At 37.9% G+C, this 20,164-nt stretch overlaps 1 protein-coding gene across 3 annotated transcripts in view; it reads right to left on the bottom strand.

Moving 5' to 3' along the window:
* The window catches only part of TGFBR3 (transforming growth factor beta receptor 3), a 127,329-nt gene that overhangs the window by 18,619 nt on the left and 88,546 nt on the right, over positions 1-20,164 (bottom strand). For all 3 annotated transcript variants that reach the window (XM_031614808.2, XM_031614809.2, XM_090146369.1), the window contains 8 exons: positions 19,218-19,401; positions 13,315-13,483; positions 10,917-11,064; positions 6,572-6,761; positions 5,108-5,418; positions 4,183-4,332; positions 2,318-2,449; positions 1,881-2,057 (listed from right to left, as the gene is read on the bottom strand). In XM_031614808.2, the coding sequence (XP_031470668.2) occupies positions 1,881-2,057; positions 2,318-2,449; positions 4,183-4,332; positions 5,108-5,418; positions 6,572-6,761; positions 10,917-11,064; positions 13,315-13,483; positions 19,218-19,401 (1,461 nt within the window). The remainder of the gene's footprint in view (positions 1-1,880; positions 2,058-2,317; positions 2,450-4,182; positions 4,333-5,107; positions 5,419-6,571; positions 6,762-10,916; positions 11,065-13,314; positions 13,484-19,217; positions 19,402-20,164) is intronic.

Below are 20,164 nucleotides of genomic sequence, written 5' to 3'. Positions count from 1 at the left end.
ATCAAGGCACTGACAACAATATGGAAAGAAGCTGGTGGTGTAAACTAGTTTGAAAAAAAAAAAAAAGACATGATATGAAGGATAAATATATTACAGTGTTATGAAACAACATTGTGCAAATAAAAAGATGCACAATATCTCAAGGAAACAAAAAGAACTATACTAGGAAGGTGAGACCAAAATAAGGTCAGAAAATGAAATCTGGGTAAAAAAAGCCAAAACGTTCAGACACCAACAAAATATTTTTAGCAGAGAAAGTTCTTACAGATTAAGGCTTAAGTAATTTACCAATCATAAAAAGTGAGGTGTTTGTTTGCTTTTTAAATTATTTCAATTATCTTTTTAATAACAACAGCAACGTAAAAAAGTCTGTCAGTTAGAAATGAAATCACAGAAGTCCCAAACTGATTTAAATTTTCCATTGTACAAGAAGGAGAAACAGAAAAAAAAGGGGTTTTGCCAGGACAGGTGGTGAAGAAATCAGCACATTTGTCTGAAAAAACAGCTCCAGAACCAGATCAGTTCCAGGCGCTAGAAGCCAAGGGGACTCACCCCAGATTGCTGAAGGAAGCAGAAGATTTTATCCAAATGAAAAAAAATATGTGTCTTTTATGAACATATTCTTCAATGATGAAGACATACCTTCTTTTTGTTTCAGCTGTCTTAAGTACTTTCCACTATCACATTGTTTAAAGTCTTTTAGGCAGAAAACAACTAAACATCTATAGAACACACAAAAACTACCATAACTAAAGGTCACAAATATCATTCCCAAGTCTACTTGCTAAGAATCTCTAACGAGGGTGTTAGAGACAAGTAGATCTCTTTAGAGAAGGCTTCACTGATGTGATGGACTTCATTTTAGCATTGAGGATATGGTACAGCCAAAGCTTCTTACTCTTTTCACTGTTTAGCTGGTATTTTATTCTCAAAAAAAAGTAAGAGAAACTGGAAAAACAAAACAAAAGACCTTCACAGACCATCCGCTATCTAGACTCCCTTAAATGGACAGAAGCTTTAAAGAAAGGAGGCAGAAAACTGCTCTAGTAACTGATACTGCAACAAGGAGGATATTACAAATGAGAGGAAACAGGAATCTGGAGCTCCGATACCACATTCACATTTCTGTTTCCACCACGCAGTATCCTGGTGCTGTATCATACTACAAAGACTCAGAAGCTCATTTAAAATAGCTACTTTAGGATGAATCCTTACGACCTTTCTTGAAAGAAGTAGAAACCTCTTCACTGGGTAGAGAATGAGAAGGATTAACAATACACTGAAAAACTGATGACAACTACTGGTGTTAAATGAGCCACTATGCATATGGCTGCTGACTTTGTTGGGTTCATTTATTTTATACCCTTAGATGCCATGAGTTAGCATAAGAAAATTGGTGTTTGTAAGTACAGAGACAGATCAGAACCTGTATTAACTTTGTAACCTGAGAACATGAGTATGTAAAAGACAGACACTTATAACCATTTTTTTCCATCCCCTCATCTTTCATATGAGGTTCAACCATTTCTGAACCTCAGAAAACTATGAGCCCTGAAGTCTTCACCAAAAATGCCAGGTCAGAGCAAAAACTTAGAGACCACTTTTAGGTTCTGAACAGTAAAGATGATATGAAAAGGATGACCCTGTACTTAAATTCACGCATTCTGCAAGAATCTTTTGACATTGACCAAAACCACTGTCTTGCTTGTGGTCAAAAATCAAACCCACAGTTTCTGTTCTCTACCACCCCAAAAGCACGTAACTACCTACTTAAAGCAGCTGCACAATGCAACCTTTCAACCAGCAAGCAAAAATGTGGCTCAATTGTACAGCCCTACAAAATGCTTCTACTAGCTTGAAAGCCTTTTTCAGTTTGTTACCTCTACATATATTGGCCCATTTTCAGCAACAGAGAAGAGTCCTTGGGAGGGAGCAAGGAATAGATCTGTTTTGTAGAGCTCCATGTTGAAAGTCACATTAGTGATGTGTGGCTCAGGAGGCCAGAACATGGCAGGATTAAAAAAGTCTTTCTCTGGCTGGTGCAGTGTGCAATTAAACTGAAATTACAAAAAAGATAAAAGCACAAATGCATCCTGAGTTAGAAGTGGTAACAAAAAAAGGACAAATTTGAGTATACAGTAATGCCCCTCCCACATTCATTTTACTTAGTGCAACCCTTAGCAGGGTCACAAGAAATTGAAGTGGACGGAAAAGTGGTAAACACAAGTTAATTGCTATATTATTAATGTAATTTCTGTGAACTCCTATTACAACAGGTTTTTCTCAGTTGTCAGGTGCAAAACCAAGAGTAACATACCGCTATTTCAGGCCAGCTTGAGAAAGTAACATCTCCCTCGTCAGCATCCCCTGGAAATCCATTATCACCTGATTCCATGTCATCATCATCAAAGCTGCTGCCTTCAGCTGGTGATGATAGCTGAATGACAATCTGCACATAACATATTGCAAATCGCATAAAATTAGATGATAATTCAGCACTCTCTCTTTACAGTTATTATTTTATTCTCTCTTCAGAACAATGTGAAAGCCAAAAGAAGTGCACCAGCTAAAAAGATGGTGAAAGAACATCTCATAAACTTGGCGCAAAGCTGTTTAAAACACATAGGTTATGTTTAGTGAAAGTCCTTTAGCTTGTTTCCAGAATTCAGAAACCAAAGACATAAAACATGCTGGTCTAGGTGCTGGTATCTAAAAGAGCATTTCACTATTTTCATTCTATTTCTGGCACTTCTATAGCCAGCATTAATTAGAAAAATGGCTTTCTGAAGTGATTTTTCACAACTTACAGTTTTCCTTGATGCACATAAGAAAAAAAAAATCACTGCAAGTATTAGGGTCATTAAAGGCTTTTCTCTTCTGTCATTTGCATTTTTATTTTTTGAGATGCATATCCAAAGAAATTATGTACTTTTCTTTGTTTTTTAATTTGAATTTCTACTCAGCTCTTCCACTCCTCCTTATCACACTTTTCCATTTCCTCACTTGACAATTCCAGTTTTCTTTTAGCAATGTTCTTCACTCTGTTAGTAATCTATGCTCTGCAACTGCATGGCTTGTCCCCATCCTTCTAAGACTTCATATTTGTTTTCCTGGACACAGAGCAATCACTATAAAGTGACATATCCTCTTTGGGACTTCACTGATACCATGCACAATTCTGAATTTAAGCAAGTAACCAAGGCTCTTAAAAGACATGATGGAGAAAGGAGAGAAGCATTAAATATCCTTTTTGGTTTGGATCACAACAGAATATAACAGAAGAACAATAACAATACCTAGCTCCACACACGTTATTCTACAGTTTGGAGATGTTTCTATCTACAGTCTCGGTTTAGGACTTTTTCTAAAGTTAGGCATTACAGATTCGCCAGTTTTGTCAGGCAAGGTCAGATTAGACTGCCTTAGCAGTATTTGGGTTGGACTACAGGCTTTCCATTATTTGCCAAAGATAAGCACTGGAAAGCTCAGCAAGAGAAATGTGTCATTACTTCCCAACCCAGATTAGTCGCAACATTTTTAAGGTCATGAGCTGAGCCAGCATGAAAGTGGTAGAACCTAAGTGGGCTTTTCGACATCATCACTCGCGTAAAAACACTCAGAGCCTCTTCATCACATGCATCAACTGTTAGCAAATAAATATGAATCCAAAATACAAGAGAGAAGTGTGCACAATCTCTTTTCCTCACTTTTGAAAGCCTTTTCACCCACTATTCTGAATGAGAAGGATATATCTTAAGCAATTCAGTGTGTGAGTTAAATGGTATTGCTCTCTGCAATCACAGTACTTCATTCTTATTCCTTCTTAGAGCAATATACCTACTTCTTAAGTGTGGGTACATCTAAACTGCACAAGGAAAGTAGATGCAACTTCTTTGAAATTGGTACAGAGGGTTCCCAAAGTTCAGCCATGTAATTTTGTAAAAGCGTGCAAATTCAACTCCTCCTTTTTCTTATAGGATACTATCTGACCACAAGGTCAGATGGAATGTATAGCCTTCATATGTTCTTGAATACAGGGACTGTAGCTATAACTAGGTTTGAGCTCAACAGGAAAAGGTCAGGATGCCTCTTTCCTGCTAAGGCTAAAGCTAACTACAGTGGCTTCCTTGTATCACTATGCTGTGCAGCAGAGAAGGCGGCTCCACTTTGTAAAATACTCACAGAGTTAAAGTAAACAATCTTGTCCAAGATATATGATGTCCGAGTCCCACATTTGTTCGGCAAAGACTCCAGAATGAAATGGGTACCATTCATCCTGGCTTTGCAAGAGTGATCCAGCAATGAGAGTTCAGTTCTTGTGTAGCCGCTTGCCTAAAACAAAGATGCTTTGTAAATGGCTGCAACCTCCACTGAAACTGTGTTAGACCCTTTCTTAAAGTGTAACTCAGAATATTGTTCATGACTACTGATAAGAGGAAATGAAGCTCATTGTACTGACATCCAGGGAAGGTCAATCTCAAAATGTTGTTATGCTTGACAGACAGGGAATAAGTGTAACATGGAACAAAGGAAACAACAGGTTCATTATTAATCTACTGACAGAAACTCCATTTGGTCTTGAACTAAAAATGCTTTAGTCTGTATCAAGCTATTTTCCACAATGCAAATGGGTTCAAGCAACTTGTCATCTGGTAGATGGAGAAGACAGAATAAAATAGCACAAAATGAGTATCAGCAGACTACATAGTTTCACCCTCTAGCTTTTCATTCCCTTAGCTGCCTCTTCACAGATCTATTCAGGTCTTACAAAGCTACCAAAAGCAGTTTCATTGTATGATGAAAATTAAAAACTGACCAATGGCTGAATACAGTAGTTTTCTACAGAATCACTCCTGCAAAGCTTTGATCAGAAATCTCCCTACAAACTACTGTATTACTAAGAAGAAGAAACAAGACCCAGAGTTATGGCAAAGAATAGGTACAATACAGTTTCCCCATCAAACTACTGGGGGGGAGGGTAGCAGGGGGAGGTGAGGAGGATGAAAATTGTTTTAGATCTTAAACTACTTATTTTCCATCAAAATACAAATAAAATGGTCTGATCAAAAAAGCCCGCCCAAATTTGAGGATAAGAGACCACGCTTACCTGCAGAGAGTCTTTTTCTACAGCCACTGTCATGACTTTGTCATCACACTTTATTGACAGGGCTACATCAGCACTGCCTTGAACTTCTTCAGGTTCTTTGTGTTTTGAGAGGGAATGCTCAAAGTCATGATTAATTAATGTATCCACTGAATCCCTGGGGGGGAAAATTCCTTCTCCCCCTGTGTCATGTCCTCCTCTATTAATGTGAAAAGGAAAAGTCAAGCCATCACTTAATGCAGGATTCTTTGCGCCATGCAGCAATTCTGTAAGCTCTGGTGGAAGAGAATGGTCTTCTTCATCATTCATCTCTTCTAAAGGTAGAAAAAAAGTTTATTGGGTTATTAGGTATTTTTCCTGAAAGTATTCAGAACTGAAGAACTTTCATGTAAAAAAAATATTATCCAGAAAGGAGTTTTTATTTGTACTTTATCAGCCACAATTCCTCCACCAACAGTACAGTTGATACTGAGGCACTTAATGCTGGTATATTTATTCCCTTCTAGAAATATGCTTCACTAATAGTTAAAAACAGACTTTGAATGGGCCTCATTGTATGCAAAAGGCCACCACAAACATAAAGAAAACATCATACCTGAGAAATACACTAGTTTAGTGCTGCTAAAGTACCAGTCAGTCATATGAACCTATGAAATTCTTCTATTGCTTGAAAATACAAATTCTACTGTTAAGGAAATACTTATATAACCAGAGTGAAGTTAAATTAAAATTAAGATGAGGAAATGAGAATGCTATCTCCTTGATTGCAGGTTGTACTGCTCAGGATTGAAGTCTCAGCACCTCACCCAAGTAGAAAATTATCTGGAAGCCAGAAGAATGCAAGTGATAAAATTTATGTGAATATAAACTTTATCAAAAAAGAAAATGGTATTTTTAGGGCCTTAAATTCAGAACTATCACAAAAAGAGATGCAATTCTACTAGCTTTGATGGACCAGAGTATATTTAAATCAGCAGTGACTTTGACCAAATAGTTTTTTTTTAATGGCTGCATTTATTCCAGTCACTCAGACTTTTCTGATAACCAAGTTTTTTCAGTCAACAATTTAAATTTTCATTTAATTGTCCGAAGTAATCAGTTCATATTTTTTATAAAAACCAAAACTGCATTTATTAACTAACAAAATATGCAGTTGGTGAAGTCTCATTCCAATGAACACTGAGCTTGGTCAAGCTTCTGAATTGGACAAAATATAATCATTTAATTCCACTTCAGGATGTAACACAATTTGTCGGGAATTTTCTAATCAAGAAGCTACAGTTTTTTGTTTTTACTTTTAAATGAGCATTTTCACATACAACCAGCATACTTTACAAGGAGCAGTGAAAATAGCACAATCACCAACAACAATGGTCCAAAATTGAGAAAGGAGCTTTAGAAGCATCATACACCTAGGAAGACAGTATTTATTTCTTCTGTACGATAAAAGTCCATCTTTAAGCTCACCTGTATGTTCAAGTTGCAGATGAAATCTGTTAGCTATGGGGGCTTTTGTATAGGAAGTAACTGGACTATATTTATGCTCATATGCCCACTTGATCAAACTCTCATGTGATGAAGGAATATCGGGTAGTACTGATTTACTCATAGCCATGGATCGTTCTGTTTCTTTTCCAAAACCAATACTATTTGATGTCTGCAAACAAAGAAAAACATGGTTCATTACTTACCATTTAAGGATACTTAACATGGACTAGGGACAGTGATATTTTGTTGAAAAATTTTACTCTGTTAGTAACAGCAAACTGAGATCACCTGGGAAATAAAATAAAATAAACTCTGCCACCTTAAAAACAGAACTGCTGCACACATGGAGAAAGTTCTCTTGTCCAAATAAGCAAGTCGAAAGGATATATAACAAGCATCTCTAGCTGTCAAAGGGGCAGATAGAAAAATATTCATTGATATTACATTTCAACTTTCTTTTAAGTGCTTGGCATCTTATGTTTAAATATGTATTCCCACAAAGCTAAAGATACATGAATTTATTTTTACATTTACAGTTTTACTATTATCACTGTAACAATTCCATTACGAACTACATAACAAGCTGAAAATACTCACACAGCAGGAAAGGACATGATGACCCACTCAACAATTCCTCCAGTGTGACTGAACTGCTTTTTCTATATGCAGATTACATCTTTCAATTTACAGCACACACTTTTAATTTCCATGCCTGATTATATTCTCCATCATAGAGGCTGTATGTTATTTATCTTCAGCTCTCTCCCTCATTTCTTTCTAATGACCCAGTCGTGCATACTTTAAACACTCAAAGCTTCACAACAAAAGTTAAAGGGAATTTTAGGTACTCAATGTCTGGTTTGAGGACACTGTTACTAGTTTTCAAAGACCAGTAAATACCACTAAACAGAAGAAACAAAAAGGAAGCCACGAGTATCTTAATTGCAGTGCCTTATTACTGTTTTGGGTCAAATAATATTTTGTTTTCCAATAGATACAAATCTGGATAAGATTTATCACACATTTTCATATTACCATACTGCTTCAACCAGCTGGAATTACTATGCCATCTCAATTTTGCTGGATCTCCCTCTCTACTTTCCTGTTCTTTTTTTTTTTTTTGTCAAAATGAGACAGCTGAACAAATATTATCCCAGAACTTCTCTGTTCTAGCTGGCTCTTGAACATTTTCAGAGCTTGTTTATACCTCTCCATGCCACAGTGCGCCTGTAAAAGTTTAGTCTTGCATCAACTCAATGAAACAAAACCAATCACAAGGACTTCCAGGAATAGGTACACCTTCCTTCGTATGCCTGCCCTGTCAACACCCTTGCACAGTGCAGGCAATCAACACAGAGCCGCCTAGAAAGCTATTCCAAACAGACAGATCCTTTCAGAAACTGGCAGGCAGTTTTCCTCATTAAAGAACAATTCGTCCAAGCTTCTGGAATCATCAGAGATTTGTTGTTCAGTGCTTTTTACCTCTTTCACTCTTTACCCTCCTCAATACGGTGGGATCGATCAAATCTTTCTGCAATTTCACTTCTTTCTCCACTGTACAATCTGTACACAGCTGTGTAAGAAGACACCCACTCTGCAGGGGGCAATGTGAAGTGCAGATAGCCCAACAAGCACAGAAACTCAAGCTGATGCAAGGACATAAGGCTGCAAACAGGATCTGAACACAGCCCACGAAAAACACATTACACGTATACTGTGTGCAGTTATTTTACCTAAACTGTTCTCTCTTTACTCAATTTTGTGTCCATCAATTTTCAAGAAGTACAGCAAGGTGGGAAATGATAAATTTATCATCTATGAATCTGGACCTTAACTCAAGCTCTCCGGGCTGAGGCAGCACAGCAGTAACCTTTCACTCTCAGTTTGTCAATCCCCTCAAGACTAACACTGAGGGCAAGATATCAGGAAAATCGAAGTGCATGGAACCTACTCAACTAATAAAAAAGCACACTGTGAAACATTACCTAATTGTTTAGTAATGTTTCTACGTATTGTCTAAATTTGGGCTTGGAAAGGCCTTTAGCTTAATAGAAATATGAACAGGTCCTAAATCCTCGAAGTACATGCTTTTAAATCATACGTGGTTGTTTAATTGCTTTACTCACATAAAGTAGAACAAACACACATTTGGAAAATTAGGCATCTATATGAATGAACCAGTAAACAGTCACAAATCCTAACATAAACATATAGTCTTTAACATACTGACATTTTCATATACTGCATTACTTTCTCTTTTTGCTGACCTAAATATTTTTTTTTGCCACCCTTTAGAGAAAGTTTTCACTTGTACTTTTTACTTACACTTTCAATGATTACTAAAGGCAAACTTGAACAAAACATAGTAATATTTCTTCTTTGTTCTCAATAAAATTGCAGCATTTTAAGACATTTTAAAATCTCCTAAAAATGCTCTCTCTGAAAATTCATATGTACAAAGAGGTAGCTTCATGGCTTTGAAATGTTGTGAACCAGACAAAGTGAACTAGTGCACAATTCTCTGTTGTGTGGAAGAATAACAAAGTCTAAATATACAACAGTGAACTTTATTAAATAATCCAGAATGAAAGTTTCAAGCATAATGTTGTTTTTTGATCTTCTGTTTACAGATGAATCCTGAGCAACCGACCTTTTTTTCACTCTTTTTGGACCTACTAGACCAGCCCTTCCTGTCCCTATGATCAAGACGTGCCAGGGATCAGAAGGAAATTTCATTATCAACACTAGAAAGTCTTTTCAGACAATTTCCTGAGCAATGCCATCATATTTTTCCTTAAAATTGGTTTCTCTTAAAAGCAAAGATCAAATCCTGAAAGAAATGAGTGGTAGGCGGATGCTCTGAAAGTAATGCCTCCTATTATATATTGTTGGCCCACAAAGTCAGAGACAAATGTTGATGGAACAGCAGTAGAGGCTGAACCTTCCCATCAATATTCTATTACAGTCTGTTGCTATGCAACAGATGGCAGCAGAGGGGCAGCCTAACAGAATGGCATCTGACATGGAACTGTATATGAAGCAAAGGTGTGTCACTGAACTCCTCCATGCAGAAAAAATTGCACCCATTGAAATTCACTGCCACTTGCTGAACGTTTACGGAGACCAAACAGTGGATGTAAGTGAGAACAGTGAAGCAGCTGTGGGTGGCACATTTCAGCAGTGGTGATAGCAACAGCAGGTCATCTCTGCTGCTGATATATATATGAGCATGGCATGCAGGCCATTCATTGTTGATGAAAACACATAGCTAATGATGGTGATATGCTGAAAAGAAGTGCTTTGTAGCTGAGAATTTACTCTACCTAATAGCAATAGTGTGTTGTTTGTATATGTTGTATATGGAAATAAATAGGAGGACTTACTTTCAAAGAAACCTATGTAAATCAAACAGCCTTTGGATCCTTTCAGTATTGACCTGAATGCATTCAACAGAGAAAGCTACCAAATAAATTCATAGAAACATAAATGGCTAGAGTTTGACAGTGCATCTTGGTCATTGCAAAACTGTTAACCAATAGGCCACTGGCTGGTCCTGAGCCAACATAAGCTCAACTTTCTAATGCACTCAACTCACTACTTAAGAGCAAAATAAGCCTAATCTAATTTTTATTTATTTATTTTTTCTCTCCAAAAAAGGAAAGGTTTATTTTCTTTGTAGAAACAATGCTGAGTCACATAGCCTGTGCCAAAAAGCATTCTGAATTGGAGCTTCCAATTATGTTTAAGTATGGTTTCAAATGCTCAGCTTTACAGACCCTGGTTTTAAATTTTATAGAACCTACTATTTGTGGTCTGAGCAGAGGTGAGGTCAATTTGACCAAACGCTTGCTGGGGACAGAAATACTGGCAGGGAAGAAGGCTGGAGAACACTAGGAAGGCGCAAAGCAGTTTCCACTTCTAAAGCAACGTGGGTGTTGGACTTATACCTAGAATTATCTATTCTGCTTTCATAGGCATCTTTCCAACTTCTTAGATGAACCTGTAGAATCATCCACCAAATTAACAGCAAGAAAAGAGATGAAGATTCAACTCAACAGTGTGTACTTCAACAGAAATCAAGAAAATATAGACTCTAAATCCTTGCACTAACCACCTGGCTTTTGGGACACGTTGGTCAGTATGTAAAGGAGAAAAAAATATGTACAGTTTCTGTACTTACTCTTTTCAATGTTGGTTTGCAACAGCACCAGCAGCTAAGAATACATTAAAAAAATCAATATGGACTAGTAGCATATCACATTCCAATGGATTCCATACTGTTCATACATAGTACCTCTCAAAAAATCAAGGTGCCATAACTTACAATGACTTCCAGCTTTCCTTGGACATCATGTGACTTGATAACCCAGTTGACCGATTTCTTACACTTGAGGATAAGTACGACATTTCTGTCAAGTTTGGCGCCAGGTTGAGATGGTTTAATGTCAACGATTATATCCACCTGGAAAGCACTGTGTGTGGAAAATAGAGGGAAAGTAAGACCAGAGTGCCAGAAATTTCCAGCTATCAACCTTCTTCCAATCCATCATGTTTCCACTGTCTGGCCAGCTGATTAAAATGCTGGAGGTTATCCCAGACAACACAACATGTGCAAAACAGATTGTTATTCCATTTACTCTTGAATGATTTTACATCGCAACAGATATAAGTATTTTTTAGACAAATTTTTTTGTTTGCTTCTTTGTTTATAAGAAGCGTGCTACTCATTTCAGCTATTATTTGGGGCAGGTTAGCTATATGGCAAGCAGTTTGCTTTACACTCTTTGCTTATTTCACTCTAGCTGTGCCTAAATATAGCTGTTTCAGTTTCCTCTGGGTATAACTGTATTAAAGTTCAGAATAGTATCTTAAAAAAGCAAAAAGACAAGCAAGTTAATACCAAAAAACACAAAAATACTGTATCGGGCAATGTCTCTGTCTATGCAGTTAAACTGTTGAAATTACTTTGCTTAGGATCATATATGTGTTGAGGAATTAAGCTGTCCTATTTAGTTTCCAATACTTCTGGATATATACTTTAAAAAGACAAGAAAACAGATGTACAGCCTACTGATCCCTGGAAAATAGGTGAACACTATCCAGATTTTCAAGACTTCAGTACAGTAAGTAGAGCAATAACATTTCATCATGCAAAATATTAATTCAACGTAAAAACCTTTACTTCCAGATCATCTTACAGGAACAGATGTCTAAGAATGTGCTCATCTCCAAATATCAAGTTTCAACTAATATTCTACATTGAGACTTCATATCTTGGCATCTTTTGTTTTATCTCATGTAGCTTTACACATATTCACCTCAGCTTCTGTGCAGAAAAACTTTGTAAAGATAGCTGTGGAACTATTTATGAAGCAAACAGAAATTTAACATACTCACTGTCTTGCTTAGAATTTTAACACTTAAATATTTTGCAGTGTTATCATCTAAAAAACAAACTCCTACCATGCACTGTCAGCCAATGCCAAATGCCCAGAGAAATAGAAACAGGGCCTTAATCATCGCGTAACACTGTAAGAGACTCATGGTGATGCTGCTACAAACTAATACCATGATTCAAAACAGGGTTACTACCCACTGCTACAGATAGGCAAACCACTTGGACTTAACTACTTGCCTTCCATCACCTCAACACTTCCTTGCTCTGCCAAGATTGCTAGGAAAGAGAGTATTTTCAGGCCCTGGGTTCAGCATCGTGCAATGAGATAATTAATCTTCCACCTCTGTCTCCCTATGTGATTTCCTGGCTAGAGATGGGAAATATAATGCATAAGGAGCAGAAGTGGACAATGCTGGAAAGCCAGTCTGCAGAAAGTAGATGACATTTTAATTCTAACTCATCTCTGCTGAAATTGTGCTTTTCTTCTTGCAAAAATAAGTTTCATGGCAACATCACTCAGTACTTATGAAGAGCTTTTTTAGGTGTGATTATCTGAAGCAAACACCATTCATATGATTCCACTAAGATCCAAGAAAGACGGGCAAAGGATGAATGCTTTGACCATCTTAGCTCCCAAGTTTACAGTACTTTCGGCAATTCAGGTAACTCTAATAACATGTACAGAGAGTTACATAATTTCCCCTAACAACTATTTATAAACCTTTTAAAAATTAATGGACTGTTGTCAACACTTTTTCTCATAGATTATTAAACTATACCTTAACCTCAACCAGAAATATTATAGAAAATACGGCTACGATTCTGCAGAACTGTGACACTCTTACCATGGATCACAGATCACTCATGACCTCTAGACCCCTGTTTGGGAATCAGTGCCCTTGGGTTGCTGTAAGTCATCAATAGCTATGACAGGTCAAAATTACTTTTAATTCCTCTCTCACCTCCCCATTCAGTGGGCTTATTGTAATCCCTGTCAGATTCTGTCCTTATTCATACTTCCTTATTCATTTCATTAGAAAACATCAATTGATTCAGCAAGATTTCTGTCTAGAGAAAGAATGCAGAGTAAAATCCGTAAAAACTGTGTATTATGGTCTTGTTCAGAAAAAATCCTGGAATCATGAAGCAGAATCCAGAATCTTTACATGATGAAGAACTAGTTTATACTCAAGTTAAAATGCCAAGATCCAAGCTCTTTCTGTAATGATGAAATGACTAAAAAGGCTATCTTCATTTAAATTCCAATACAGAAGTGAAAGTTCTAGCTGTAATTTCAGATTTGATACCTTTCATGATACCTTACCTGTATGGATTGGAATTTGGAGTGATTAGTTCAATTATGTGAACTTCCCTTTCTTGAACCAAGTTAGACATTAGGCACCCCTCTGCTCTTTTTGGTTGTAGGTATCCCGCAAGGTAATTTAAAGAGAGAAAATTCTTTTCTATGTTGCATGTGGGAGGAAAAACTTGATCTGAATAAAAAAAAGAAAAGAAAGCATAAGTAGTTTTATGCATAAATATCAACTTATATTCATGTATGTACAGCATCTACATCAATGCAGCACTGTATTTTATGATGCAGATCTCTAGCACAAGAGGTTCATCTATCACCCATCTTAAGCACTTAGGAGAAATCACCATAACATTGAAAAGCAGGTAACTGTTGCAAAAATACAGCACTCCTCTGCTCAGGGAGATGGTTTAGCTCAGTGTTGTTAGAGTTGGGGTAGTACAGTTAGGTTGCAGTTGGACTTGATGATCTTGAAGGTTTTTTCCAACCTGAGCAATTTTGTGATTCTAAAATGCATACTTTTGAACTACAGATTTAAATATTTAATGAACTCCCTCCCTTCCCCCAAAAGAAACCTAAAAAAACAATACTGAAGGAAAATATGTGAACATTTTTCAAAATTAATAACATATTTAATTTCTCTCATATTTCTTTTGAAATTAACTCAAAACTTGTGTTAACTCTTCCCTTTAGAAATCTTTTCTTGTTATTAAAAACGTATCATACTTAAAAGATCACAGAAAATATATTCCATTTCCATATTCAGTATATTTTCCTATATTTTGTGTAGTCAGAATCAGCTTTGTTTAGAAATATCACAGCTCTCTTATGCATGGAAAATTGAATAAAGCAAGAAAAGGATGAAATAAATGGTTGATATAATACTCATAGCCGAAGTCAGGAAATCCTAGAGTAGATGATCTTTGGGTTTTAACTGTCTAACTAATCATGCACATTAATTACCGTACAAAATTAAACAAAAAAATAGTTACTCATGCACAGCCTAGATTGCTGCATTTCAAGCAGCAGCATATATAAATACTTCATTTCTGAGAGAGCTTTACATATGAATTAATAATACACAGAAGAACTAACTATCACATAATCAAGACTTAGTCTTTGATCAAGACAAAGTCTTATAAGAACAGAATTCCAAACCTACTTTCTACTTTGACCTTTTCATTACAAAGAAGGCTTTCCTATTAAGATCAATAGCACAACAGAAAAATATGTAAAAGAATATAATGCATTACGCATGCAAAGCTGCGGACAAACTCCTAGAAACTGAGTGGAGATCACTGTTTGCATTTGCTTCCTAAATCGAAGCTGACATGTCATCCCTGAAGTGCACTTGCATGTGGTACACAACTTCTCAGAAAGCTCAGAGACTCCTGTGACCCTAGCTATAGTGGAAACAATTAGGAGAATTTCTTCTCCTGATTTTACACAAAGCAGTTTTTGAATATTAACCTTATTGCCTTTTGTACAGAACCTGTCAAAGCTGCATGAGGCAGTAACTCTTCATACTGTGCAAGCAAAGCACTCCTCCAACATCTGGTGCTTGCCCTGCCAGATTAGCCTTGAATGCAGCTGCACTCCTGCCAACTCCTCCCACTACAGCGCAGAATGGAAAGTGATCCCAAATGATCTATACTGAGCCTGAAGTTATATATATATATGCTTATGCTTACACACAGATATTATGTATTTGCTTCTCAGTTGCTGTGCTACAACACAGTTAAACCCATAAAAATCAGCCTCTAAGCAGTGTGCGGGTAATCACCACACGTGCTATCACAGGCCATGGCAAAGCACTTGCCTCCTGCTCCTGGCCCTTCCCTGCCGCGTCAGCACAGCTCAGGGAACCGCTGCTCTCGCTGCCACCAGCACTGATGCTCCCCAGCCTGGGCCCCTGCTCCTCACACGCCTTTCTTCTGTGCTCATTTTAACTCTGTCAGTAGATGCTTGATACACACATTTACTTCCCCTGTCTTAACCAAAATGCATTTACTCTTGTCAATCAGTTACCAAGACAAGATTTGGGCTGTAAGAGAAACAGATTCACTTCTTCTTTCTTTGGTCACCATACTTTTTTTCCTTTTTTTTCCCCCTTTCAGTACTATTTAGTTACTTCAAGATGTTGCTTCAGGTGTCTGCAATTAAACTGATCAGAGCCCAGAGCCCATCTAGAAGCCCCAGGCCTCCCTAATCTCCCCAGGCACCAAGGTGAGGCTCCTCTCCAACAGCACCAGGTGAGCTGTAGGCCCACAGCCGGTGAGCCCTGCTTGCCACAAGCATGCAGCCCTGACTCTGCCCCCAGCTGCTGGCTGCTCCTAGAAGTTCCAGTGGGCAACACCTTCGTTTTAAAGAGGACAGACAGCAGCTGCTCTCTTCTATACACGTTAGGTGTCACCCACAGGTTCTTGGCTAAACTGGATAAAACTTAATCACCCAGCTTTAACTCATGCGACTTTTGTGCAAACGAGAGCTGTTAATCAGGTGTCACTCTCCAAGATAGCAATGCAGCCTTAGCAGCAGCAGCTTAATTCAGCAATAAAAATCCCATCCAAGCAGAGCTCACCTTTCAAAACTCTAAGCTAAGGATGAGCAAGGTATCTGGGATTTTCCTCTCCCACTCCTCTACACACACACAAAAAAAAAATGCAGGGCTTTTTTTCAGGAGCACTTTACAGTTCACTAGCCCTTAGCACTACAGAGATCAGCACATCAACTTTAAGGTGACACCACCTTAACAAAAACAGAAAGCAGCTGCAGTCTTTGCAGGGAGGGAGGAAGCTCTTAGCAGCACTCACTGTGAAGCACTGAGTTGAAGCAACGGCAGGACAAACCACAGCACAGAGCACAAACCTACAGTATTAAACCCAGCAAGTCTGCAAGCATGAGTGAGTACAGGGCACCAACTCAGCAACAGGACTGAAGCTCCAGCTTCTGCCAAGACAGGAGCACAGTGCTAGTTTGTAAGCAGACTGTACACGGAGCCTTTTTTAGACCTGTTAATGTTATGGTTGACTCTTCCTCTGCTTTAAATGTGTTGAAAATAGGCTGCCCTCCAGGCTAGCACACCTGCGCTGGATTTAGATCGGTGATACCAGATGCATGAGGTAACGTTTAGCTAACTGATAAGTCTCCCTGACCTGTATGTCATATCTTACTGAGCCACAAGGAACTAAATCAGCTTCTCTTCTACAAAAAAATATGCTTTAACATCACTTTTTCTGTGAGCAGTCCAGCCTTCTAGGATCTGATAGCAATTATCATGGCTATCACTTTGTCACCTCTTTTATCACGAAAGTCCAGCTGACCACAACACCCCTCCTCTGTGGGCCTCCCAGCTCAAAATTCTCACTCTAGCCTGTTTAAGTTTCCACTGTGCTCACCACCCCTGCAGAGCTGGATCAGCCACACTCAGCCTCTTGATGGATGGAATCAATAAGATTCAGGTGTGCCTGGCCCCGACCCAGTTTTGACAGGCTTCCATACTCAGCTGCCTTTCACTCACAGCCTCAAAACTGATTTCAGAGACTCATGGCATCAGAAGCAGTTTTATTCTGTGAAAGATCATCCTTCTTCAGATTTTTTTTTTTCCTCTGGCTTGAATTTTCCTTTCCTTGTATTCAGCTAGAGCACCAACTTCTAAAATGTTACATCTTCCAATTTCAGATATTTTTAACTTGAATAAAGATAAAATGGCAGTATTCATTTAATTACCCACGTTAAAATCTGTATCAGCTGTGTAGCAATGAATGACTTCATGCAGCCTCTTTTATGAGTAACACTAGCCATGAATTCACAGACTGGCAACTGAGGGTACCTGACTGTGTAGTGTGATTTTTGTAGGAAAAGCCTGAGCTGCCTATCAGCATACACTGTGATTTGTGGAATTCACCGATTCCATTGTTCACTCTGCAGAGAAGCAGATCAGGTCCATGTCCCACGTGTTTTTCATAGAACTTCTTGCATGACTGCTACAGTTCAAGAACGGACCCTCTCCCTATGCAGGAATACACATGCATGATCTCTCCACTTCCCCCCGCCCCTTTATTTCTTCAGCCAAGAATTCAAGTCTAAATCAAATATGGTTACAGTTGAGCTAGTTTGTAGGAGCCTTCTCAGAAACTGATGTTGGTTGCTTGCCAAGTTCCATTTTGTGTACTTAACTCCTAATTAAATTGTGTTTAAATATACTCTAAACACGATGCAAAGCTCTCATATTTAGCTGTTTTGTTTGACTGGAGATGAGCAAATCAACAGACAATTTTATATGTTTTTTGACATATCTAATTGAATGCTTATCTCTGTAACACAGAGACCACTACTCCCATACATGCGTTCCAAGAGCACTTTAATAACCTAATAAATGTATTTCTGAATGATCTTCTGGCATTAAAATGCAAGACTGGTGCCAAGCAGAACAAAAATCATGCAGGGGAAACCTGTACAAATTTGGCAGGTTTTGGATAAAACCAACACAGCCATGCTCTGATTTGGGGGGGACAAGCCTTATGCTTCAGGAAAGCTAATGACTGTATACAGGTGGTGAGGATTAGGTGTTTTTGCCACAGAAGACTTTGGGTTTGGTTTGTTTTTTTTTTTTTTTGGTAGCCAACTAGATCCACTCTGGAGGAGTTTCTCTAGAAATACTGCTGAAGTGCTACGAAGTTAAACAGTCTGCTGGTGCTAGTCAATGCTCAGTCCCCCAGTACCTTTTGAAAGTTGTTAAAAGTGTTCTACTGATTTCTAATATTTCAAAACAGCTGGATCTCTAGCTGCAATGCAAAGAACAGCTCCAATTCACTTTTACCAGCCTGTATTCTCATTGTATTCAGTTTAGCCTAGACTTGAATGACATCTTCAAAGAACTAAAAGAACACTGAAACAGGCCATTAAGTAACAAACACTGAAATCTTATGACATCCCATGCCTGCAAATAAAGCAAATTTCACCCCCTGTCATCTCGTACTATAGTGGAAAGTTGCTTTTGCTGATAAATTTCTTCTGCTATCTATATATGTTCCAGAAAATAAATTTGAATAAAGATAAGTAGTTTATAAAACTCTCCTGAACCAACAGCCTTATTCCAAGATCATAATGAAGAGAAAAGCTGTGCCTGTTGTATCACCGTGGCTTAAGAACAGCTCAGATACAAATCTCTTGTAGAAGATATCCTTAGCATGATAATGTAAGCATGAGCCAGAAGCTACTGCATAGATTCATATTTTTATATTTTTCTGATATTGTTCAGCTGCACAGATACAGCCAAAGCCCCACCCTAACATGGGCCATGAAATCCCTCAGGCACTGGAGTACTTTCCCAGCTCCCTTTAGCCCAGCTCATAGGGATAGGAAATTTTGATCCTCAAGGTAAAAATACACAAAGACATCAGATCAGGCTGAGGTGACTTCATGAGAAAGACAATAATTCTTTGTTCAGAGTAGTCTGTATCCTTATACAAGGGAATAAGAAAAACAAAAGACTACTCAGGTATTTCTAGAAATAGCCTTCAGAAAGTTTCTAAAAACTTTCCTCAGGTTCTACGCTTCAATCTTGAAGGCACCCAAATAATCACCATGAGTAGTATTCTTCTTTTAAAATGTGAATATTTTTTTTCTTGGAAGATTATAGCCAACGATCTTGTACCTGCATTTATAAGCATAAAATTATGGCACCAAAATTCATTTAAAAGCGGACTAAACCTAACGTCTGGTCTTTAGACTTGATTTTATTTCTCTGCCTCATACTCTTCATAACATATCTCTTTGGAAAATGAGAGGTTTGTTTAACAATCAAAGTAAAAAAACCAATGAAATACTACAATGAAATTTATTCTCAAGATTGAGAAATTCCAATATTTCTGTTGAGTTTTGTTTGCCTGTTTTCTTTTTGTTTGTTTTACCTTCTCCTACTTTAATATAGATGTTTCTTGATATCTTGAGTTCGGTGAAAGATGTTACTGCTCCATATTCCTTCTGGGCCCACTGTAACAGATGTTCATTTCTCTCAGGAAAATTCTTTTCTTCCGTTTCTGCTGACAAAGAGAAATTTCCCTTCTCGAACCAAACAATGGAACCTGAAGACACCTGATGAAAATAAAAACACAATTTTAATGCAGTACATTTATCCACACAGACATGCAGCCCATTTAAGCAACATAATCTGGCACACCCAAATTAGCTGCACGTTTACAGCTTACTTCCAACTTCACGCCTAAATTTCATGCATTTTAACATCTGCATAATGATTCATTTGCAGAGATTATTTACTTTAACGTCGTTGTTTTAAGCAGCACAGTGTTCCCAACCTGTCAGTTCGGCTGGAGTGCATATGGCAGCCAAATCAATGGATCTCTGAACCACTCACAGATGTCAGCTGCTGACAGAGTATAATAATGCTGCATGTGTGCTGAATAGGAGGAGAAGGGGAGAGCAGGAAGACAGCAGGGAAATGGGAGGGGGTTAAAACAACAGAGTCCAGGTAAGTGAAGGGAGAGAAGTATGTGAAGCGCAATAAACCTGGGAACTACTGAAGTAACTTCCAAATCAGAAAGAACATGAGTTCAAGCACAGTGAAAAGACCAATGGAGAGACACAGTAAGAAATGAGACAGGCTACAGAAATACACGCTGTTGCTTTACTTAGAGTAAGAAAAGAAATGCTTTGATCTAGCACATAAAGCAGATGACTTGCATCTCTAGAAAAATCATTATAAATAGGTTGTATTAACTTACATCTTGACCAGAAAAACTAAAACAGTGCTTAAAATTGTCAAAATACAGAGTGTATGAGTTCTTGCACCTGAGCACAAGTCAGACAGAAGCCTGGAGGCAGAAAATATCCCAATATT

This window comes from Phasianus colchicus, chromosome 9, assembly GCF_987193195.1.
Source record: "Phasianus colchicus chromosome 9, bPhaCol1.hap1.1, whole genome shotgun sequence".
Taxonomy (NCBI): Eukaryota; Metazoa; Chordata; class Aves; order Galliformes; family Phasianidae; genus Phasianus; species Phasianus colchicus.
Note: the sequence above shows the minus strand (reverse complement) of the source record. Positions and strands in the feature narration are given on the sequence as shown.